This window comes from Cardiocondyla obscurior, linkage group LG12, assembly GCF_019399895.1.
Source record: "Cardiocondyla obscurior isolate alpha-2009 linkage group LG12, Cobs3.1, whole genome shotgun sequence".
In the NCBI taxonomy this organism is placed as follows: domain Eukaryota; kingdom Metazoa; phylum Arthropoda; class Insecta; order Hymenoptera; family Formicidae; genus Cardiocondyla; species Cardiocondyla obscurior.
Window position 1 is genome coordinate 374,313 of NC_091875.1, and position 25,773 is coordinate 400,085.

The window sequence follows — 25,773 nt, forward strand, 5'->3', positions numbered from 1 at the left end:
GATTAAAGTAACTGATTCTCAAAGCGGGTAGTCGGATCCAGTTGATTAAATTCGCGAGACGCTTCACGACCGTTGCTAATTAATCTCCTACCGAGAGTTCCGAATTAGAACTTTACTCCAAGAGGAATATATATATATTGTTATCCGAAAATCGAGAATACCTTCCGTATCCGTGAGCGTTTCGAGATGCTTTTTTCGCAAATTGCTTTCACACGATAAAGACGCTAAAAAATGATTGTCCAGCTAAATTTGAATCGACCGGATTCGAGCAAAAACACCGGCGAAAAATCTCTCCGACGTCTCTCCGCGTTTAACTTTTTTTTTTCTTTTTTCTTTTCTTTTATCAAGATCTCAAGACGTGCAGTTTTACGTGATCGGCTAATCTAATATCGAAAATCGTGGCCGCGTCGTTGGATTACTGCATACGAAATCGCGATCCGTGACCGGGCAGTCTCGCTTATTTTCAACGACGCGAAAATAGTCGCGCCTAGCGGCGTCGAGTAATCTGCAGCCTGGTACGGTAAAAAAAAAAAATTTTAATTAACTTCAGTCACAATTATATTCAAAGTGCTCATGCTCGCGACTATGCCGATTGCGTTCTCCATCGCGGGACCAGTTTCTCAGAACGCGGCGTTATATAAAACTGATTGATCTGGCAAGTGGGCGGCAGAACTTTCCGAATCCACGTAATCCTGTCGACCGGTGTCGTGGGGAAGTGGGAAAGGGGCTGTCGTCTATTTTTATTGACACGTTGTTACATGAAGCGACGGAGAAGTGCGTAACGCGCGCGGCGTGCCACCGGCGTCCGCGACGTTTTATTTATAACCGCGGCAAGCGCGCGATGCGGCTCTCTGGTCGTGATACCGCGTGTCGAAGATTACGCACGCCCGCTTACGCCTATCCTCTTCTCGCGTGCGTATCACGGCTCATTCAAGAGATGCCTCGCGATTGCGAAGTCGCCGAATGATAAACAGTGGCGAAACCATTGTCTCTTATCTTATCGGGATTGATTAAATTTGATAATTAAGTCCAAGAACGAAATAAGGGCCGTTCCGCGACGGTCGTATTTTATTAATTCGCACGAGTGTCTGCGAGAAAGCCAGCGAAATATGACGATCTTGAGCGTCAGGTGTGATATCTGCTTAATTTCTTTTTTTTTATTTTTTTTTATTTATAATTATTTTTTTTTATTTCTACGTCGATATGTGTAAGCGGCGTGAAAGGAATTTTACACGATTTCCTTTTGCATAACGTTACATGTTACTTTTCTCCAATTGGATGAGAAAGCAGCTAGAAGTCGCGTACGAGGCTGTTAATTGTGCGTGACGTTACGAATTGTAATTGTGCACATTACAAAGTGAATAAACGCGAGCGGTAAGTAAAATCAGGAAATGTGGTTAATTCGAATAATAAGAAATCAGTTTCTCACATTTGACTCGGCGCAAACCGCATTTTGCATAATCACGCGGCTTATTTCCGTTCCACGGAATTCATTCCGTCGTGAACGTACGCGAGCGGTATTTTCTAGACGCGGCGATATTGAAACTTGAAGGAAATTTCACCACGGGGATGGATGAAAATCGGCCTAACCCGAGGAATGAAACTACGATAGGCTTTCGCGAGACTTTCGCCGTTAGCGTGAATTCCGCGATAACTTTTGCTCGTCCGAGTTGCGCCGGAATGATCAATGCGGAAGAGTAGTTTCTAAGCGGAAACCAATATAAGTCGGGACCGGCGAGACCTAGCGTGGCCTCCCCCCGTTAATAACGTATCAACGACGTACCACTGTCGACACTTGTTTCCTAATAACGATTTAAGAAAAGGACTTTTTAACAACCAGCCTTATGAGTGACGTCACCCGGTCGACACGAGCGAGCGTAATTATATACAGCACACTGAATGAGACATTCCCGGCCACTTAATGAACGTATCTAGCTATTCGTCGTCGTATTAAAAATTTTTTTTTTTTTTTTAATGACCTCTCAACGATTTTCACACACGTAGCGCGCACGGAGATCGAAACTGGTCGAAGGCGAAGCTGGGGATAAAATATCCGGTTGAACGCGGAAATTTGGAAAGATTAATTAGCGAGAATCCTCGGAGATGTTCCGGAGCACGGAGTCACGGTCCCGATCCGGAAAATCACGGAGGACGGGAAATTCGTTTACCGTCTTAAACGCGTGCGCGGGTCCCGAGCCGTGCGATACACGCACGCACGTGCGGAATGCGAGGGAACGGCGGGGCGGCGGCGAGGACGACGGGAACCGAGTATCGCGAAGATCGTGTTGATCACGTCACCGGCCGCATCTCGCGATGCGTTAGCGCACAGGGTAAAATAATGTATACTTAAATTTCGCTTATTTAAGTATCACCCTGGTGACGATGACGAAGACGACGACGGCGAGGGTGAGGCCGAGGCGATGATGACGGCGGCGCAGGGGACGATGACGTTCGTCGATCGACAATCGGCAGAGTTTAAGTGACGTGATAACGACGTGACTGACGATCGAGAACGACGGACGGAGAGAGATGAAAAAAAAGGGGTGGCGGTGAAGAGAAAAGATGTGACGAACGTGATAATGAGGTGTATATCGGTGCACGTGTGTGCGAGTGTGAGGGTGCGCGCGTATGTGCACCGGAAGAGAGAACGAGACGGAGAAAGTCGCCGAGTCGTGGGTGAGATAAGCGGAAACGAGACGAGTGGAGTCTAGAGACGTGTGTTTTGCTCGCGGCCGGCGAGAGCGAGTGACGCGCGCGGAACGCGAACGAAAGAGAGAGTGACCGCGAGGCGTGCCGAGGAAGAAACGTAAAGGCCGAGAGAGCAATCGCGCGCGCGGCGGTGAGAGGAACGCGGTGAAAGAACGGCCGGGCGACAAAGAGAGAGGCAGGGCCGCGTGCAACGGAGACGAGAAGAGAGGAACGCTCTTCGCAGTGCGCGGGTTAAGGACTCGCGAAAAGGCCGCGAAGGTCGCGAAAGAATTTTTCCGCGTACTCTTGGGGCAGGCCGCGACGGCCGGGAGAGTAACGCGGAGGCGCGAGATCAAGGGAGGAGAGGGTAAATTGTGCACGAATCGAGATTAGCGATCGCAGGGGTTCCGGACGACGACGGACCGGTCGCAAGTACGTGTCATCTATATTTATACGTATGTATGTGTGCGAGGGATGCGTGCACGATGAATATATCATGAGGAGGTTCTCTCTCTCTCTCTCTCTCTCTTTCGCTCGCCGAGAACGATCAAGCCGGTGAATCGCGCGCGATCGGCGAGTCTTCCTCCTCGTCTTCTTGGTCCTATCGTTTCCTCTGTTGTAATCTTTAACTCGCGCACGTCGTTATCGCGATCTCCACCACCGAAGCTCCAGCTTCGAACCGAAAGTTCGGGGAGGAAGGCACGGAGGCACGGGGGCCTTGCGCGATAAAGTAAGACGGTATACAAACGAGAAAGACAGAAAACTTGGTCACACACTGACACACGTGTCCGCGGCACACATTCGCGTACAGTTTCGTCCGCTCTCTTTGGTCGCGGACGCGTCCGCGGGCGCGAGTCGTCGGTGCCGTCAGCGCGCGCGAAGCCGGCCCGACGATTCGTAACAACAAACGCCGCGCACTACTGTCGGTCGGACGGTTGAGTTCGGTCGTCGCACTCTCGCGGCTCTCCTCCTCGGCTTCTCTTCCTCCTCCGCCTCTCTTCGCCACCGAATAATCCCTCCTGTCGCACCGCGGGGAACTGGCGCGCGCGCCTCGTCCGAGAGCGCGGCACCGTGAGGCTCACGTGGAACGACCACGACGACGATGTCGTTGTTGAAGGCGACAACTGCGGAACACTGACAAATCCCTCGGGAGATGGTGATTGCGTCTTTTGTCACCGCGGTCCTTTGCCCCCGATAGAGTCGACGTAGGAAGACGAAAAGGAGCTCTTGGCTCGTTGACCGCGTGGTGCACAGGGTTTTTCTTCTTCGGACTCGCAGACCGGATGGCGATGCTGAACCAAACTCCGCGATCGTCGCCCTTGATTCACGATCCGCGGCACGTTTCTGGAGACGACGACGACGACGACGACGACGATGTCGATCCACGGTTACCACTTGCGACGCATTAGCTTTCGCCGGGACGCGCGACGACGACGACGAGGACGGTGAAGACGGGATCGCCGGAGAACGCGACTCGGCAAATAGAGCGAGAGAGCGGGTGAGGTGGAGGTAGGAGGTAGGGAGGGAAAGAGAGAGCGAGAGGGATGTGAAACGACGCGACGTACGAGCGAGAAGAAGCCAAGTAGTCGGCGGAACGAAACGTACGCGAAACACGCGCTCCACGGTCCGCGCGATCTCTCGGTGTAACGCACGTCGTAGGTAGGGAAACACACGCCGCGTGTTCTTTCACTCGCTCTCACGTTTCGGCCCTTTTTCTCGTTTCCTATCTTCTCTCCCTCGCCCTCCTTTCCTCCCTTTGTTTTTCTCTCGGTTCTCTCTCCGCTTTTCGCGTTTCGCGCCCCAGCGAGATCGGTGGCTGCGCGCGAGAAGAGACGAAAACGCTGCAGGGAGCAGCCAGACGAAACGTACGCACGTGTGATCTGTCTACGCACGTGTATACGTATATATAATATCTAATTATCCGTTTCGATGTATTTAGTTTTACATATATATATATATATATATATACAATTATATCGATAAGACGAGAGGCTGCTGCGCGCGGAGAGTGCGAGAGAGCGGCGGGCCGTCGTCGCGCGCGCAGAGAGCACACACGAGATTACGGACAAACGCGGAACAGACGAGGAGAGGCCAGCGCGCGCGCGGCGCGAGCGACGTAGCACTCTAGCAGCCGGCAGCCTGCCGCTCGGGTCAATGACCTCTCCTCGTCGTCGTCGAGCTCTCCGCTCGCCACCGTTCCTCCACCATCGGTCGGTTCCCTTTCCCCGTCACTCGCGTACCCTACCCACCAACTCTTGTTCCCTCCACCAACGACGCAACGAGACGCGCGGCCGAGCAGCGTCGCCGGCGTCGTGACGCTCAGCGGCGTTTCGCGCCGAGTCGCCGCGTCGACGTCGCGCGTGCGAACGTCACTTCGTCGAAGGGGTGAATTCGCGCCGGCAGAGAAGGAGGCGCGACCTGTAGTGGGGTGGCCACGCACCCCGTTCGGCACCCTCCAACGCCACCCGGCGGGGTGCACGAACGATGGAAGAACGGAGGGGAGCCGCTGTCGTCGCCGCTCCACCGTCAACCTCTTCTACCTCCCCAACGCGCTTCGATCTCGCTCGCACTTGGGTCGCGACCGGGCAACAGGGTGGGGACGCGTTCTCTGGAGGCGCGCACGCCGCCGGGTTCACTGGAACAGTGTACCCTCCGAGCGGTGCAACGTTCTCTCCTCTCTTCCTGATTCCGTTTCGGAGCGACGCTTTCCCCTCTCGCCCTGCTCTCTCTCCATCGCCCCCGAGCGCGATGAGATGGCGGGTGAGAAATGCGCAGAGGCGAGCGGAGGGTCAGTGATGACCGATTCTAGCGATAAACGGGGGTACGATCCAGGGTCAAATTCTATGCCCCCGATGCCTCGGGGTGGCCTCCGTCAAAACTCGGTCTTATGTCTGAATTTGATCTTGGAACGAGGACGCCGCTGTACGAAGCGCAGGTTGCGGCGATCTTGATCTCTCGCGAGGGTCAAACGAACGCGATATCGCGCTCTCGACTCTCTTTTGTGAAATATGATTCTTGAACTTGAACGAATAAATCGTAAAAAATTTAATAACCTCGGTACTGGAGCATCACGCCAAAAAGAAAGTCTCACCGGTAATTTATTCTCAGCAAATTCTCGGTATTTCGTTTGACTTGAAATTTTAAGATTAACTTTCACCGATGTTATCACGTATCCACAGCGAACGATAAAAGGATAACAAAGTTCTGGATGCATTTAAATTCCCCCCCGCGTTGTATTTGCATTTTACTACCTCTTTTATTATAAAGTGTAAAGCATACTTCTCGAGCACTTTTCTTATTTCTCCTTTTGCGAAGTAAAAAAATATCATAATGAATTATAAATAATGGGTCATTCGGTTAGTATGTCACGTTTATGAAGGAGCTTTTTCGTTTCAGGGTCAAATTTTCATTGTCGTGGAAAGATTAATACGAAGTTATCGCGGTTAGCGCATTTTTAAGCACTTTTGTAAATATCAAATATCGTGCAATCACCGTTTGGGACAGCAGCGACTTTTTTTTTTCTTTATCGCGACTCTTGTTGTGCTCGCAATCAGGTATTAAAGATTAAATTTCGAAGATACTTGACCAATATATATATTTTTTTAATATACACAGAGTACTTCAAAATCTTTAAATCTTAATTTTATTATTTTAAATTTAAATTCGACGTATTTGAGTGCTGTTACTTGTTTGAGCCTAAAAAAATTAATAGCCTGCTTGTTTGAAGTAAAAAAAAATTAATTGGAATTTGATCGCAAAAATCTACTATTTTTTCGATAAGCTGTAATCGAAGATTTTAAGTCGCTACATTTTCGGTCGAGGAGTTCCGATGCCCGATATTCATTTACTTTAACTTGTAAGCACGCGAATATACGGCGCGAGAAATTACAATGTAGAAGTAATTAATCACTGATCAGACTGGCGCTAGCGATTACTTAAGAATTTCCGTTCAGGAACTTCCTCTTGATCAAGTCGTTCAAGGTCGATACTGATCAACCATATTTTCCAATGAAATGTTTAACGTTTTGATTAAGAGCACTTATTGCATAATCTTGACGAATTACGATTTTTTAATTTTTTAAATTTTTTATTTATTGTACGTGTGATTTTTTTAAATAACAATCGAGACTGACTTGTTCGTCGCTGCCAGTTTAGAAGCACGATTTAAGAAATTGAATTAAATTATTTATTATTGATTTGATATAAGATAATCAAGAGGCATGTATCGTTTGGCAATTAATATTTTAAAGTAGATAAAAATTTATTTTTCTATTTTAATCAGCATTTGTTTTAAACAATTTTCACCGAAAATGTTGCAAAATAACATATGTATTAACGTTGTTATTAATTTGCAAATTATGCATGCGTGAGTAAAATTAATTTTGTATATGTGAATGAAATGAATATTTATCATTCATAATCTCTTGATTTCAATTTACGTAAATATTTCTCTGAATAGCAATTTGTGTGCATAAAGTTCAATCACGGGAAACGTAGAAATCCGATATCGCGTTTCCACTCAGAAGTTCCAAATATTAACTCTTTGCACTTGTACCTGAACTCTCTTGTCAATACAATATATGGGCATGTACAAGTACAGTTGATATATTTCAAATAAAAATACCGAATTTTGCGAGATGCGTAAAAATAGCTTTATCATATTGACAATTTGCGTCGTCGTTAAACAATTGTAATATTCCTTCTATCATATTGCGTTACGCAATATGCACATGCATGCATATAAAATATATTACAAATAAATATTAAAATATGAAATTAATAAATGACCACCAGGCGATAATCAAAACTAAAAATGTATATGCATGTTTTTACGTGCACTACATTTGATTCTTTTACTATTATTTTTTATCAAGAATACCGAAGGCATATTACAAAGCGTTTAAACGTAAAAATTATTTTCTCAAGCGGTCGTCTTTTTAAATATAACTGTACAATTTGTCAAGTTTGTTTCCACTTGATACTTCACGCATTAACTGAAGTTTAAGGTCAACCACATATATTTGACCACTCCCCCAGCCAAGTGTCCTTATCGTCGTTTCTTAATGATTACGTGCTTGTGTCGTGTACGAATATGCTTTCGCCCACCCACGTATCGAGAGCAGCGTGGAGATTAAAAGCGTTGAGATTGTGAGGGAATGAGAGAGAAAACGAGAGCAATCCGTCCTCCTTCGGAGTCTTAAGAAAGAGGTGAGAGGAGGGGAAGGGAAAGAGAGACTCGCGCGATTAGAAAAGCATATGTGAACGCGCTCGTACGCCTCGCACCAGTCCTTCATAGGACATTGACTTTGAGATATCGTCGACGACGACTAGCCGCGACGACGCTATCTCATTTCGGCTTATCGCACTTGTTTCGCCTTACCTTATCTCCCCGCGCTGTGTCTCCTTAAGTCACCGCTCGCTTGTTCGCTCGCTCGTTCGCTCCCGTGCCGATTATTGTGGCTCATGAAAATCGTCGCCTAGCTCGCATACGTTTCCACATGCATGCTCGATTCTCTCCATCCGTTGACGATGAACCGAATCTAAAGGCCGCAAACTCTTTCGCGATATCAGATCCATGCTTTTATCCAAATGTTAGACTTCGGCCTCTAGTTTTGTAAAAAGCCTACGGGAAATTTCCTGAAAAATATGAACAAACAACGAAATTAATTATTGCTCGGCTTGCTGCAATGGAACCGCGAGATTTTTCAATAATCCTCGGTAAGCTAATGGCAAAAAATCGCTTTCGCAATTTTGAAACTCGAAATTGCAGTAAAAGTGCTTTGCGTAGCCTTGGCATTAATTAATAGAACTATGAAACGCACCCACGAATGCAGAAAAAAATGTACGTATTTGTCAGCACGAGAGAATTGATATCTGTCTGTCTATCATAATTAAGCGATACCGTAGTGACAATTCTATCAAAAATGTTGAGTACAACGTTGCATCATAGGTCGAGAAATTTATCTCGATCTATAATTTTACGTCCATCATTGCCAAGGCTTTCCGTCGCTAGTTTCCATAAACATCGTTCAGTCGATTAACTATATATACTTTTTGATTAGTCGCTTATAAAAAAAAAAAACAATAAGTATTACGACAATGCTATAGTTAGAGCGCAAATTACTAGCGATAGCTATTGGTTACGCTGCACGGTGGTGTAGTAACAAACGGTAATGAAAAGTCGGTATATTATTAAGGACGAATAGTCTACTGTTGTTAGATTCGCAAAAACGAGAGTGCATATACGGTCGGCCGCAATGGAGCAGCAATTTGCATAATTGCAAGTAGTATTCATCTGCAAGCGCCGAGGGTAATAATAACTGCGTACCAGTTGTGACGTAATTCGATTTTTCGTTGAAAAAAAAAAAAAGAAGAAAAAGCATTGCGTAAGGCGTGTTGATTGCGCCATATAAAAGTTGCTGGAGGCTTAAATCACGCGGGCTCATCACGTTCCGCCACAGAATTGTTTAATTTGCTGTAGAATAGGCGGAATTGCGGTGTAACAGTGACAATATAAATTATGCACGTCAGGCTGAGCGAAAAGAGAGAAGTGGCCGCGTGTTCCATTTTCGTATGCTCTATATTAATATTTTAATATTTTGTATGTTTCAGGCAAAGACGGTCTTCGCGATTTCCCCGCGTCTCACCCGCAACCACCAGCGATCGTGTTCGGGTCAAGTGATACGTACGTACACAAGAGCCACGCTACGTACGTACGCAGCAACCGCGTTGTCCGTATAAGTAAGTTATATCTTTACGATCATGATTCTCTGAGGCAAAGTGTTATACAGACTCGCGTAATTTTAATTAATTATCTGGGCTTTTGTTGCAGATGACCAGCGCGAGGTCAGAATCTCTGAAAGGAAACTAGTTACATTGATAAGAAGTCTGATATTTTGAGAGGAGGAGGAGGCTTCAGAAATGCATCGTGCAACAACGGAACAACCCCAAAGATAAGACTTACTTTTTTCAAACATAAAACTAGTGGCTTTTCGTAATGGAAAACTTTATTCTTAATTATTTATTTAATATATTATTTAAAAGCGCGTGCATTCTTTTTTTGAAGACTAAATATTTGAAGCATCTCCACAATTAAATTATATATTTTTTTTTATTACAGATTAACGCAGCTGCATTCACCGCCGTCATCGAAAGTGCCGTCACCGCCAGTATTAATATTAATAATCCGAACACTCTTTGGTGCTCAGCTATGTCCGCATACTCTGAGGAGGATTTATAGGTCTCTAATATACAGGAACTGTTATAATATATGGTGCGATAAATCCCGCGTATATATGCATTCGCGAAGGCTGCATCAATTCCCGCCGCGCTCTTGGTCCATAGTGATCCAAAAACTACGAGTGTCCGGAAACAAACGTGAATTATCCACCTATCCCTCCGTAATCTATGGATTTAAGCGACGTTATACGGAATATTCATCGATGCCATATTTTCCTATCGTCAGCGTTTACGTTCGCGCGAAGGGTCGCTATCCGGAGTATCGATTCCAACTATAGAAAATATGCAAATTCACCGGCGACGCTAACGAGCACGTGCGATCGCATGGAGTCAGCGTATGTCAGAATATGAGCAAGTGGGGCACAGCTATAATAAAGGGAAAGGAAAAGAGAGAGAGATAGAGAGAGAGAGAGGAGGAAAATGAAAAGAATCGTCCCGGAATGCGAAAATTAATACAATGTGAATCATGCGACAGCGACGGCGACGGCATACGCGGATAATCAGGAAAACGGAGGCAATTTATTATGTATTACTATCTGAAGAGTCGACTACCGCTTTTGTATGCAGAATTTCGTTAAAATTCATGAAACGACGTAAAAGACCCCGTGTGCATTTACGGCATTGTAAAGTATACAAAGCTGAACAGTTTTCGAGTATTCTGAAATAAGAGTGCTTTCGCAAAAATGAGAATTTTATTTTTTTTTTCTTTTTAGACACATCAACCGCTAAGACGGTTCACTGAAAAATTACGATCGAGAACTTTGCGTATTTATTTCTTCGCGTGATAGTTTTCTGAAAATATATTGAAAATGTTGAAGTATTTAAAATTAAAATAAAAAAATTCATATTTATGAATCGTCATAAAATACGGTTAGAACCAAGTATCAGAAAAACGTTTTCGCTCATTTTCTAAAGTTCCAAATCGTTCGGACTTTTCGCGGGGAAAAGGAGGAAACCAGAGAAGACCGACAGGCAAAAAGACTTCGACATGCGAACGTAAATCAGTCAATATCGTTAACTAAGGCTCGCAAGAGTGTGTCTCGAAAGCACTACCATTCTTTCTGTTTTCTGCGTTCGATTTCTCTCTCTGGTTTCCGTCTCCCTCCCCTCCCGTGCGACATACTTTTTCTTCTTCGAGCCGTTTGAACTGCAACGACCCCCGGCTGGAATTACATTATCGGCACTGCCAAGTTCACTTCTGTTTACATTCGACATGCCACACGTAACTGCGAACGGGAATATACTCTTTACCTCGCAGACTCGCGTACGTTCGTGAAATTTTTACGAGGCACACCGGACACTCGTCGCGAGGTATGTATAAAATATGATTCTAAAATTTTTGTTAACTCGAGTCAACAAAAAAAAATAAAAAAAAATATCGTGCGCTTTTAGCTGGACGCTATTTTTATTTTAAATAATAAAATTCCGTGTTTATTTAACTGTAATTTTTTAACGTTCCGACACACGTGCCAATGCGATTTGTTATAAATTTTAATTTTTATTCCTTCAAATTGTCAAGAAATCATTCGAGGGGTTTGCCGTAAATCACTGCTTCGCGGCTGGTTGTAATGAGCGTTATTGTGCCATTATCTCTCCAGGCTTTTATTTTCAGACATTTATTTTTATACGTTTATCGTGTACGCGGCGCATTTCCGTTACAGCGGCCGTGCTGGTTCAACAGGTTTACAGCAAGGATGCCCGTAGTAGAAATCGCTTACGGAGTCCCCGCGCTTATGTTTCATAAATGGAGCAGAAATTATTCCTCGTACGCGGGTGCTCTCGCCGGTGCGGAGAGCGATAAAATCGGTGGCAAGTTGATGGCGTTCCCGTAAATCTCGTGTATGTATACTGGCGAAACGGAGGAGGCAATAGATTATAATCGACGCTGTTATACTGTTCAATTAAATTACTACAAGACATCAGAACTTTTAAAAGCCGAAAAATCAAAATAACTTTCCCTTAAAAAAAAAAAAGCATTAAAAAAAAAAACTTTTTTTTAAATTAAAAAAAATTATATATATATAATAATTAAAAAAATTTTTTTAATCAACCAAAAGAACGAAGAGAAACAGAATTTGTTAGCACGAAAGGCGAATTTTTCGTTTTGCAGCCACTTTCTTGGCAACGTTAAGCTTGCATCAGACATTGTAGCGAGTGCTACTCGGTCGCGGATATATCTAAAATTAGGTACGCGAGCATTAATATGTATTATTGCGACTCGAGCTGTCGAGTCCTTGATATCAGTGACTAAACATCTCGCCTACCTTATAATATTGCGTTATGATTCTACATTGCCGCACGCGTTAATCGCCATTGCCATTTCTCTACGTCATCGTTCTCGCAGCACCGTTCCCTGCGAATATACGTAATCTGCAAATATTTCCGTTTCAGGCTAACATTCGGGGCAGCTCGTCGGAACGATCCGCGACGTGGCTAGATTCTGATGTTCGGGCCCTCTTACGATTTCTCTCCGATAAATTCAATGACTTACAATGACTTACGTAACGCGCCAAGAACGTACGGGCTAAGATAACGGCAAAGCATTGTCGTATGTGTTTTCGAAAACTTACGGCCAGATATGCAGGTCTATATTTATCGCAATCTTTCGTGCAAGTGTGGACTTATTGTGCGACTAACGACAATATACCGGATTGGCGATCGGAAAGTGAGAAGCTGCTATTTCGCAACGGATGAACTGAAATAAACGAAATCGACGCGCTCGTGCCGAAATATTTTAAACGTGTGTCACTGAGCAGCATATACTTATAATTTTCTTTTATATTTTCTAACAATTTATTTTTTTTTTTTTTTTTTTTTACATTAGACACAACTGTGTATTTCTTTTGCGGTGAATTAACCAAAGTAATAGGTGTTCTCTGCAAAGTAATGTTTGATTCGCTCCGACACTGACTGCCATTCCGGTATATACGCCCGTTGATCTTTTAATTATCTTCAAATAGATATCGTATCGTGTCCGGTTTTAAGCGAGGTTAAATTGTTATTTCGAATCTCGTCGCACTTGCCACGTGTGCCGGGTAGGATGTATTACGCGAGTTCGACCGCGGCGAGAATTTTTCGCTTCATAATTTCAACGTCTCGACTCAAACCTGTTCATTTCGAAAGAAAAATCTTGCCGCTATTTGCGGTCGAAGATATCGATCGAGGAGTAAAAATAACGAGAATTTGGCGGTGGAGTGGATTCGCTTTGTCTTCCATTAAATGCTGCTAGTCTTGGATTGGATTTTAAGGGGGAAAAAAAAAGTAAAAAAGAAAAAAAAAAGAAATTACCTTTTCGGTGAAAAGCAAAAGGAACGCTTTGGAGATTTCCATGTTGGTTCATTCGGGGCTTGCCTTGGAAATACCGTGCGTGGCGTCGTTCGCGTTCACACGCCGGAGGGCTGCGTATTATTGATTTTTCGAGGGCCACCGACGTTATCGAGGCTCATCTCGATTAGATTGATTGGCCGGCAATGATCGCTCGTCGACCGCCTGTTTACACGGCAATATCGCGGACGCTGGCTACACGCCGATAAGGATCCGGGAGGATTACGGCTAATGCGATTAGTACATGCTCGTGATTGACCCTTTTCCTATGGGTTTTCTGAAAGAAAAAAAAAAAAAAAAAAACAGATTTAAAGCAGTAGCTCAGATTACCGTTACCGATCGCGATTCATCTATTTAAACGAGAATCTTTGATGCAGTTGAGGTTAGACATGTGTACGCACGATATTTCATTCGGATAGGAAGAACTTCATTTTGATAGAGACTGACAATTAATTATTGGTGAACTACAAGTTGATCTCTTTGCGGTTAAAACAATTCAAAGTTGATACGAACCATGCTCGATCATTGAAGTTTTGTTAATTAAATTTGAATATCGTCCTGGCTTCAACTTTTAGCGACCCCCAGCGGACCTGTGCCTCCATCTCGCGCATGTCGGGAAAAATATCGTGACAACGTAGACTTCAAATTTAAATTAAATCAATTTTTTTTAAATAAATTATATAAATATATTTTAAAACTACGTATATTGCGGTTAATTAATAATGTAGTAAATTTTTAATATTTAATTCGATAAAAATGATAACTGATGAAAAATAATGTATATAAATAAGAGATCAATATTTTATTTGTTATGTTTTGCTATCGAATAATTAGCATACATTTATTAAATACGCGATTCACAAATATGTTGCACTGAATTATATGAATGTGATTATTATTTGATAACATTTTCAGTTGATACGAAACGTATAAATAATGTACCAATATATTTATTAGGAGCTATCGTGTATTATTCACAGCAGATTATAATATATTATAATGCAAGTAGATGTAGTAATGGTATCAAATATCTCATATTTTTATATTTTATATTGAAGATATTATTAAATAAAAACCTTAGCTGAAAGGAGTTACGCTCAAAACTTATCCGTATTGAGGTTAGATTAGGTTTGTGAAGTAAAATGTTTTCAAAAATTCACTCAGTTCTATTTGGAAACAAAATAACATTATATATATAATCTTTAAATAATATTATATAAATTTTATATAATAATTATTTTATATAATATTATTATATGTATCATTTTATGCATTTTTTTTATATAATATTATTTTTTTCGATTTTCTAAATTGATCAATGATTATATCAACGAAATCAATATGTTGCTATTTAGAATTATTAATTAACGATTAAATGTTAAAGCTGTGGCCGAATGAATCAGGGAAAACTGGGCTCGTTTATAATATGTCTAATCGTATTTATTTGTTCATGTAGTGTAATAGTCGCTATATGCTTAAATACAGGTGGTCTATTGCAGAAACGAATATACCAAAACTTAATAATGTACACGCTAATTTAAGTGATTTTTCTTTTAAATATTCATCGATTACATCGTCCAACAAGGAGGGGTAGCGTTAATATATTAATTTTATAAGGTGTAAATACTCGACGAGTCGACGAAAGTAACTCCTAAAAGAGCGATTTCTTGCGAACGCAGTGCGGTTATGGTTTTTCCACATAGGTAGAGGGAAAAGTATAAAAAGAAATGATAGGGAACGAGAAGAAAAGGAAAATAAGGGAAATCTCTATACAAAAGTAATTGGGCGTCGGGCAAGAAACTCAAACGCTCGGACAGGTGAGAATAACACTATGGTACAAAGTTGACGAGATAATACTTTTTTTTCCTTATCGAGATTAGATCGATTATAATACTTTCTCACACACCTTCCCACGCGTGCTCACACTCTCTCGTTCTATCTTTCATACGCACTTTTTCTTCTCCTTTTCTCTCCCAATCTCTCACTCGTTTTCTCACTCAGTCTTTCACACGCATTATACGACAATGGCTGCAATAATAATTGTTATTGTGATGTAAAACGTAACACATTAATGCTTTGCGAACGAGCGAGACCTTTGAAAAATCTAATTATTTAATTAATTAATTGTCATGCGTTAAGCGCTGCTTACACGCGCGTTAAGTTACGGGGAACCTGCACACGCCTTAAATGTGCAATTATTTTTTTACTTCGGACAATATCGAGCGGGAAAAACGATCTCCGAATTTCGTTGTGCCCATGCACACTGTTTTTCTCGAGCTCGAGAAGCCGTTTCCGTTTGCGTCGTTCCCAGCGATATTAATTATTGTCGCTTTCGACGGAAACGGCAGGACAAAAAAAAATTATAAAACAAAAATTAAGAGAACCAGATATCTTACATAAATCTCAATACTCTTTTTACAATGCGAAATCCTTTATCTTTGGTAAACACTACTAAATAAATATCGTCGCTTAGAGTAAATGGGTCGTGCTAAACCAAAGGTAGTCGTGATTTGCTCGCGGCTCGTCGAGATAAAAAAAAATATATATATATAATTCAAAGACGGGCGCGAAACGTCGCTTTGGAAGTCCGCTTTGCCGAGACTTCTTTTCGCTCGACGGACTCACGGCTTTTGGTCGTGGAAACTAGTTCCTTTCCTCGCTCGATACTCAATGATCTAAAGAAAAATCGCGCGAGCTACTCGGCCATATTCATCATACGTTTTGGAAAGGAAACGCAGGCATCGCGGTCGGAAAATTCACACGCAGAAATGAAAGTCATGTCTTACGGCCGTGAGAGACCGCGCACTCGAAGAACAAACTAGAAAAATAGACACGCCTATATATATGTATATATATACGAGGTCCTGCAGAACGATCCGGTGCTCGAGGATGCTGCTCCTACGTCGTGATGTGGCGCGAACGACGATATTATGCTCTTCACAGATATCATACTATTTCTAAACTGTTACGGTGCGCGTGGCTGTGCGTAGATACGATAGTTGAAACTAGGGAAACATATACACGCAATTCAACGATCGGGGGGCTTCTTCATGTGCCACTTGAATGCTTGTTGACGAAGCGATCCTTAATTGGATGATCCAATTAGAATCGGACATCGATCTTTCGTCGCACAAGCAATGCGGAGTTGCTCGACGCCATCCGATCTTTGATCGCATAGCAAACCGAAATTGTTAAAGCCTCGGGATTCTCCCGGGTATTTCGCATAAATGAGATTCTCATAAATAAAACCGAATGAGTTACATTTTTCATAAATTTTCGATCGATAAATTTCAGCTCATACTTTACAATGATATTAAATTCGATTTAACGAACTTCAATTTTAATTCATGCGCTCAATAATTATGTAGATACGATCGAAATAAAATAATGGATCGATGAAGACGCAATCGATTCGCTTTTCGTTGCTGATCAAGGATCCTTAATTTGGATAAAATCAAAATCTCGTTGCCACTTTCGTTTCGTTCATGCCGAACGAAGCAAAGTCGCTGGTGAGAGTACTCGCGTCCGCGAATATTTATTTTACTGGTCAACGCTGGCGCGATTTGATCGTCTTTTTAGCAATTGAAGGAAAGGGACCGCTTTCCGTAATCGTATCTCGGACGAGTCGCGGAATTTCTTATTTGCGTACAAATAAACCTAGCTTAACGCTATGTCACATTATATAAACTCGACGAAAGTTTTCTACTTACTCGGTCTGTCTATTCACTAAATAGCCTCTATTTCTCGCACGCCATTCTCTCCTATGTCGCAATCTATTGTTTTCCAACACGATACCTCGCATCCTCGAGTTTCGCGAGTTCAAGTCGACACCGGGGGGGATTTACTTGCGCCATTAAAAATTTTCGAGCCTTATGGTCTCGGAATCGAGAGATAACGAACGTCGATTGAACGACTCGTGGAATTTATACAACGAATCGCAACCAAAGAAGACCTATGCATCCCTCGCGCTTCTCCGAATAAAATCCTCCCCCGTTTCTCTCGAACGTTAATTCACAAGATTGACCAATAATTAGTTTCTTATTTTTATCATCCCTCTAATAAATCGGTTATCTCGTAGAGCTGTTACAAAGTCAGTATTTAAAAGAGGTGACTATCGGCGTAGATAAAACTGTTTATGGTACGCGGTGCAGCACGAGACTTCGCAAAAAGCATGTTTTTCCTTCGGCGATTTCTTCTCGCGTTCTTGATTTTTTAATGCGCGCCTAACACGATGAGCTTTTAAGCTCGCCGATGTCAGCGATGTTCTGCAGCAGGGGTGCGGCTTCGCTGTTGGCCTGGGACTTGGCGTTGTAACGTTGCTTGCTCAGCGCCGAAAGCAGGCTCGCGTTCGTTGACATCAGACGTGAATTTGCGGCGCCCAAGGCAGCTATTTGCTGTTCCTGCGCGTCGATCACGCGCTGCTTGTACGATAACGCCGCCGACATCTTTTGCTGTTCGCGACGCAGCTCCTCCTCCACGGAGATTAATCTGCGAGCAAAAATGGTAAACATTAAATTGGGATCAAAAGTGTGATTACGCGATAAAGAGAGAAAAATATTCGACACAAAAACTACAGCGCGTCTCATCGGAATTATTCCTCAAACCGATCTTTATTCCTCGGCAGCCTGTTTTAAGAATGCTGAAATTATTATTTCGAGCGACTAACAATAAGACACGAAGAATAAAGATCGTTGAGGAATCAAGCTTCGTTCATTAACTCTCTCGAGTTTCTCAATTGCTCAATTCGTAATCATTTTATTTCAAATCGAGTTATTCAACTCCGTTCCTTTATTTGAAACTGAGAGACGCCGACCACGAAGCTGAAAAAGAGCCAAGCGCACCACGATGCACAATTATCGAAATAACATTAATATATAAAAATAAAGCTGTAAAAAGCAATAGTGTTTGGTGCATAATTTAATATACTCTTGGAGAAGAACAGCTGGAATATAAAATCCTCCCAGAAACTACATGTTAGCTCTGTATCTCAATCATAGCGAGTACGTATATATAATTAAAAAAAAATATATATATATAAAGAAAAAAAGAAATGTCCACATATTGGAGAGCTTGATACAAATCGCGATGAATATTTGCAGATATGATATCCGCACTTTTTTTTTTTTTTCTTTGTGATCCACGCGGATGATTGTCATTGAATATTCGTGCACATGAGCAGAATGTTGTAATGTCGTGAAGCGTGTCAATGTTCAATGAGCGCAAATTCGGTGATAAGTTGACAATGACGCTTAATTGATGATAACATTTCGTAATCAGTATGCCAAAATAGCGTAGACAATTTTTTATTTCAAGTTTAATCCCGAATAGCGAATTTTCGAAAATCAAGGTATATAATACGATGAGAAACCAACAAGTAAAATATAAAAAATGTAAGAAAAGCTTAGAAATATAATTGACTCTTACACCAAAGATCCAGATCAAGCCAGAGTATACCAAATGCAGCGGATAGAATGCACAGGAACACACAATAAGTTAAACATACATCGTTTCGATAAAGTAGCCGTTCATATACGGGTGAGTGTTTCCCCATTAGTTCCGTTAGACATAGAAAAAGTTATACACGCGATTAGACGACGTTCATCTTTATCAGTATGCAAAATAGGACAATTTTTTAAATTGGCATTTAAAATCTCGTTATTTATTATCGATAAATTCAATTCATTAGTAATTAATCACGAACTTGTATAAATGGTAAATTCCATAAAAATGTATTTCTCATAAGATATAACGTTAAACAGAAGTTGCCAGTTCGAATGAATCATATGATTATAGAACTTTTTAATGAAAATTTTTAATGAATCTCACAATAAGTCGATAAATGAGGACATGGAAGATCAAGTGGCTGAACATGGCGAGACGTCGAAGTGAAATACGCATAGCTAGTGATAATGATCACGGTGGTATCAAGGTTCACACTCAGGCAACGTTTTGGTCATTGTTTAGCTAGCGCGGAAATTAAGATGAAGTACCTGGAAATGATGCTCTTCATGTTGTTGTCGGACACGAGATCTATATCAGCATCCTCGGTGGCGCCTAATCGCGCACGCAATCGCAGCCGATCTACGCTATTCTGTAGTCTTTCCACCTCATACAAATCCACTTCGTACTGGAAACGAAGAAGCGTGTTAGTTACGAGATAGATAGAACTTCCGCGTAGACAAATAATTATTAGGCGATAGATAATAGAAAATTACAATCGTTTATATATAGTCAGCAGATTCAGAGCAAAGTAAAGAGTCAGTTATTTACAATTTAGTTTATACACATTTTAAAGAATTAAAAGACTGCAGTTTTTTTTTTTGTATTCAATATGATCGTTAATTCAATTTAGAGTGTTACGTTAATTGCTCATTAATTGCTTGTAATGTATAAAACAGTTTTTTTTCTTTTTTTTTTTTTTTTTTTTATTAACTCACTTGATCGATGCTCCGATGACTACGAGACTTGCTTCTTCTGGTGGTACAGTTTTCTTCTTCACTGGTATCCGATAGATCCCTCGTTGAATCGAGGGAAAGCCTTCTTCGAAGTTTCGTGCAGCAAACGTCCTGCGTATGCTCCGAGTTGTTTCTATGGTTCTGATTGTTTTGTCGCCATTGATTCTGGCCATTCCTCTGATGATTTCGTACGTTATTTTTGGGCGGCGGCGAGGGACTCAGATCGACGCCTCTTACACTATCGACACCGCCGCCACCGCTGCCATCTCTTTCTTCAGAGCTAGTGCTACCTCGTCTGCCTGACCTCGCGTGATTCGATTCCATATGATAAACGGGATTGGCAAATGCCAGTGGCGCTGTATTGAGTATATGTGCATTCGCATTGTTGCTGCTGAGATCCACCGGGCTGGAACTCTGGCTGTAAGCGGCGAAGCTTTGGTAACCCGAAGAAGCTACGTTGCTCAGTTGAGAAATAGAGATCTGTGAACCCTTCTGCGACTTGGATTCCGATACTTCATCGTCTGCGTATCTCAGTAAATCGGACAATTCGTCAAGATTTCCGTTGGCGGATGCGTTGTTCGCCTTGGAATTGTAATTATTGTTGGGCTGATGGTTGATTGACAGCGTGAGATTCGTAGGCGGATTGACGACCACATTGGCGTTTACTGTAGTCTTTGAGACATTATTATAATTACGCTGTTGAGTCTGATTAGCGTTTTCTTCCTTATGACAATGATTTCGGCTGGCGGATCTCGAAATATTATAATTATTATGATTGAAATTATCCTCCCGATCGTGAATATCAAGACTCTGCATGCGCGCGATGTTATGCCGGTGCTGTTGCTGTTGTTGTTGTTGCGAAACAATGCTGCCATTACTCGACTGAATGCTTTGAGGCGATGTGGTGATGTTGTAATTGGAGTCCTTCAGATTGTTATGACTCTCGGAACGCGTAGGACTTGTTGGGTGAGTCTGGCAGTGATTGACATTCGCCAAGCTTGCGCTGGCTGTTAGTCTGTAACCCGGTCCGGATCGATTGGGGCCAAGTGGCCTGTGTTGTCGCGTAATCGGTGTAGGTGAGCGTGACACAAACGCTGGCGGCTCCAAAGGATAATCGTCAGAGCTGATTTGCAACTGTAACTTGCCGTTCGTTGGCATGTAAGCGTTTCGGGGTAGAGTTGCCGCTCTGGTAACGTTTGGACTACGCGAACTGTTGTGGCCCAAAGTATTGGTCTGCAGCACTTCATTGCTGTCTCTGATCGTGCCGTTTATCGTACTATGATTGCTCAATGTTGACGTGGCCGAGATAGAGAGATTCGTATTGCTGTTAGCGATCGTCGGATCGTTGTAGCGGAAAATATTATTTTGCAGATTCGGATAACGATGAGCAGTGGATACGGGGCTTGGACCCGGTTGATCCAATGCCACAGAGATTCTATCAAGGATTTCGGGTAATCGTGAGGGTGGCATCGATGGCGAGGATGGTGTTATCGCTGCTGCACTTTCTCGCAAAAGAGCGTGTAGCAGAGACAATTGTTTTCCCAGATCTATGTAGCCATCAAACTCGAGCGAATTGTTAGTTGGTGCATCTTTTGATATTGGGCTCTGTTAAATAAAAAAATTATTTATATCACTTACATTTTAAATAATCATATATTTGTTATAAATAAAAAAGTATAATTATATAGTTATATGCATTTGATCGTACAGAAAAACGTTTTCACATCTTTTTTTATCAATATATTCAAATCAAAATAATATAAAATTATTCGAAATAAAAATATAAAATAAAATATCATAAAATACTTACACTAATTAACTGTAAGAAATTTTTCATAGACGGAGCTTCACGTTCAAGTAGATCGTTCATGAATTCCATAAAATTTTCCTTGCCCTGGAATCTCGTAAAGTTTGCAAGCGTTTGGAGTGTTTTCGCAACCAAAGTAAGGTTCCTCGCTGCTTTTTCATTCGGATATTCTAAAAGTAGAAATTATTTTCGATTTATGAAAATTTTCTGTAATAACTCTATCGATAATAATTCTATCGCTCAATTACACTTTGACCTACCGTGCGTAATATTAAAGAGAGATGGACTAAGAATGGCAGGGCAGAGGAAACGGAGAAAGATCGATGCGGAGATGAGATTGTCTGCGATGTCTTCGCGGCCCAGATCGGCCAGGCGTTCGCGGAAAATGCGGAAGCACTCGCGTAATTCTAGCGGAAAATGAGCGTGGCTTGATAGTATTCTGCTCCAAGCCAGTTCGACGGCATTACGAAGGTTCTGCTGTTGTTTGTGCAAGGCGGCGACGGAAGCGACCTTGAGTGGATCTACCTCGCAATCACCGCCTTCTACTGCGCCTCTCACAACGGCCCCCAGAGTTTCCTGTAGATATCTGTCTCCGGTTAATTTCAAATAGGCTTCCATCGCTTTCGTGGCTAATGAATTCCCTCGAAAAGTGAGTCTTTCATCGTCTGAAATATTTAATTTAATTAATGATCAAACATGAACTAAATTATAAATTAAAGGTAAAAAAAAAAAAAAAAAGGAAAGTAAAAATTCTTGTAAATAGCGGTAGTGAAAAACGGTATTGAATAAGATATTAATTTTGTACAAGAATCGATTAAAATCCGACCTATTCGATGAATGTCCATCATGACGAGGTCCGCGAGGAATTGCGGCGCTTTTTTCTCTCGTTGCATCACCGCTACCAAAGCGGTCGCGATGTCTTCCTTCGCCTTGACGCCGATGACGGGTTCCAACTTTTCGCATAGTGACGCGTAATCGGTTTTCAGATATTCAAGAAACTCTTGATACACTTGAACCGGTAGTATGTCAACTGACTGGAAACGGCACTTTACTCTTAGTGCAGGAGGTTCCTTGAGAGGTCCCTTGTCACCTACTACGGGATACCATTTCTCCGTCAAGTAACGCGACGTCACATTGTGCACTGGTATACTGACAGAACCTGAAAACGACAGTTAGAATAGCATTAGACGCATGTGACGCTTATGTCACGTTACATTGAATTACAGCAGCTCGCATTTTATAGTTTTGTATTTACGCATTATTAAATCTACGTAATATATTTTAAATTAAATTTTATATAGTTCGACATCTTGCTATATGCATATAGACACAAGGATTAAATAACGTAATTAAACAAAACTGAATTAAGTAATCTGAATACGATATAAAAATAAGATTCTCCATAATTGAATAGTTACCGATTAAAACGTTCTTGTCCCTCTTTTTTTTCCTGTCCGCTTCTCGGTACAGATTCACCTGGATAGTATTGACAGAGGGCAAGTGGTGGAAATCGAAATGCTCGCCCCAGAAGCACAAATCGGCCTTCAGCTTGGCAGTTGTTCGGGCGTACAAGGTGCTGTCGAGGCAAACCTCGCAAAAATATCGTTTCTTCGCTGGCACGCCCTTTGCTTCCAGTAACCAGATCTGTAGGGAATTGTCCGTCCGGCGTGTCTGTTCCGCATCCGGCTGAACGGATTTCCTTAAGCTGCGCATACAATCGAATAGTTTATAAAGATTTAATACTAAATTATTTATTTGCCGATTGTCGGACTTAAAATCAGATACCTATCGTAGCGTTCAAATCATCGAAGATATACATATATTCATGATAATATTCTAATTCCCACATGTATGTACGTTATCTCAATCCGTTTACTATTGAAATGCATAATGCATAATTAAATTCCAACCGTTTGACGATTTCATGGACGGGAAACTGCGCGATGAATCTAGAGCGTCGCGTACGGTACTCGGTTTCGAGATGATCGGTGGGGAGGGGTCTTCCACGCATGATTAAAACGAAACAGGGATTTAGCCTGACAGCGGGGCGATAAATAAAATGCGACGCGCAGCCCGATTCAACCGACCTGTGCAGCCACTGGTCCCGTTCGTGAGCGGTTCTGCAGCTGAAATACTTGGGCCCGCCGGTGCTCGGCGTGACCTGGAAGCAGTGGGGCCTGCCGAGGAGGCTTGGATGCAGCGGCGTCACCGCCGCTAGGTCCATCGAGGTCACCGCCTGACCGCACAGCAGAGACTCGTGCGAACGGCATCCTCGAAGACCGGCGCCCCGTTGCTTCTGCCGCTCGAGCTTCGTTACGCTCTTCGTCCTCTTCAGAGGGTTCGACCGGAACGACCGCTTCGAGAAGAAGTTCTGCAAATGGGAAAAAGCAATCTCGGTTAAGAGTCGCGTGGGATTTAGAACGCGAGCATTACCTCGGGAGCGTCTTTCACTCGAAAGAGTTTACGCCGCGTCCATCAATCAAAATATTAACATGCACGCACACATGAGTAAAGAAATCTGTTTCATGACAGACCCACCCGCGATATTTACCCTCGCACTAAAATAGTTGACGATCATGCTGACAACTTTGTCGTCTTCGTTCTCCTCCATTGGCTTGACGCACATTTTTCTTCTCACCATTCGTACGATTCGAAGTGAATTCGTACGCGAGAGAAGCCCAACGAGTGTTTAACAAGCACTTTTATTGTGTTTTATGATACTTTTTATGTCGCGCAGTAAAGCGACGTGTTTGTCAGTTAAAATGTTTCTTTTTTTTTTTACATAACTCGTCATTTAATCGCCGATAATCGTCTATTATTTGAAGATTGTTCATTAAATAATAATTAAATATAAAATTTGCATGAACGTCATAATGTTTAATTTCGAGTGACTTTGCAAACTTACTTTTAATTGAATGTCTTCCATGGACATTTCTTATCAGTAAGTTTCACGCACACAATTTTAAATACAATGATTTCAATGTCTTTACACAAGCAGGGCACTAGAGAATTGTTTAATTAAGGTTCGCTGATTATTGATAGCGTTGCCTCGTGCAAAGCTTTTTCGTTTCGCTACTCTGCCCGTTATCAGGTCAAAAATGACCATCGCCATGGAGCGTATTATCGTTGTAGTAAAACACGGCCTTATCATGCACGTGCACGTGTATACGAGATACGAGATAAGGCTGGTCCAATGTTGGGATGCAATTTAATCGCGCGTGGTTTGCGCCAGCGTCGCGCGTTTTGGCTGGAAAGTCCGATGAAAATTCTCGGACGCTTTTTTCGGGATTTTACCCCTTCGTAAAATTTTCCCTCGGCTTCTAATTACGATAAATTTTTCGTCGCTGCCTTGCGCGCAGACTAATTTCGTTATGACGCGCGTTATTCACTGGATTCTCCCGCGCGATTCAGCTCTATACCCAAAGAAATCCCTTCGAGGCGGAGACAAGATCGCGAATCTTTTTAATCAGACGGCACGAATTTCACGTTTCGCACAGCACGCTACGTATTTTCGAGAGACGTACTTCGGGCAGCTGTTACCTGACAAATGAGTGAACGCTCGGAATCTTTTTTGAACCTTTACTCAGGTATCCCTACAGCCTTGAGAGCGACACCTTGAAGGAATGTCGGACCTCTCGGACCTATCAACCGGCCTGGCAAACGGTCGACGGTCGATCCTAACTGGCGATTTAAATCAGAAGGCCCTTTAAATCGTTACAAGCGATCTTATTTCTCTTCGCGCGCAACGCTCGTCTAAATTTTGCCACTCACTGCGCGAATCCGATCAGGCATTTTTTGCCTGCGCTGGATTATATTGAATTTCATGACTTAGCTGATGGACGCCTTACATTGACGAGGATAATAACCGATCGGTGTATTACGCAAGCGTACCTGGACTTTTTCGCGGCATGACAGAGTCCTGAAATGCGCTTGGTTGATTATAAATAGATTCTCGTTTCGAGCGGTATCTTTTTATTTGAAATTAAGTCACAATTTTAGAAAAGAGATGTACCAATTGATATTTTACATCGCTGTGTATCGATAAAAACGCACATTTAAAAAAGAAATAAATAATTTTAAAAATTATTTTCTAGAGTTTTTAATTAAATTATTTTTTTAAAGATTTTTGTATAGGTTTAATTTTAGAGATTATGATCTGGAGAAAGCTGAAGAGGTTATTTATAATATGAAACGTCACTTGTAACTTTTTTTTTTTTTTTAATAAACTTTTTAAATTCGCTGCTTCTTATGTTGCAATTA

General features: G+C 42.3%; 1 protein-coding gene and 1 long non-coding RNA gene across 25 annotated transcripts in view; one reads left to right on the top strand and one right to left on the bottom strand.

The window, feature by feature from the left end:
- LOC139107015 (uncharacterized) overlaps positions 1 to 11,863 on the top strand; it is a 135,025-nt gene extending 123,162 nt beyond the window's left edge. Inside the window, exons 9-10 of the long non-coding RNA XR_011546457.1 lie at positions 9,301 to 9,429; positions 9,521 to 11,863. This is a non-coding gene — a long non-coding RNA (uncharacterized lncRNA). The remainder of the gene's footprint in view (positions 1 to 9,300; positions 9,430 to 9,520) is intronic.
- A 2,806-nt stretch (positions 11,864 to 14,669) lies between these two features.
- Positions 14,670 to 25,773, bottom strand: part of Raskol (Ras GTPase-activating protein raskol) — a 219,734-nt gene continuing 208,630 nt past the window's right edge. For 22 of the 24 annotated variants that reach the window (XM_070664810.1, XM_070664804.1, XM_070664806.1 and 19 more), the window contains 8 exons: positions 23,601 to 23,884; positions 22,932 to 23,218; positions 22,340 to 22,672; positions 21,774 to 22,178; positions 21,517 to 21,683; positions 19,689 to 21,311; positions 19,242 to 19,378; positions 14,670 to 17,739 (listed from right to left, as the gene is read on the bottom strand). In XM_070664810.1, the coding sequence (XP_070520911.1) occupies positions 17,475 to 17,739; positions 19,242 to 19,378; positions 19,689 to 21,311; positions 21,517 to 21,683; positions 21,774 to 22,178; positions 22,340 to 22,672; positions 22,932 to 23,218; positions 23,601 to 23,884 (3,501 nt within the window). In that variant the 3' untranslated portion in view covers positions 14,670 to 17,474. Of the gene's footprint in view, positions 17,740 to 18,675; positions 19,379 to 19,688; positions 21,312 to 21,516; positions 21,684 to 21,773; positions 22,179 to 22,339; positions 22,673 to 22,931; positions 23,219 to 23,600; positions 23,885 to 25,773 lie in introns of all 24 variants that reach the window. The other 2 variants (XM_070664809.1, XR_011546494.1) reach the window with 2 other exon arrangements.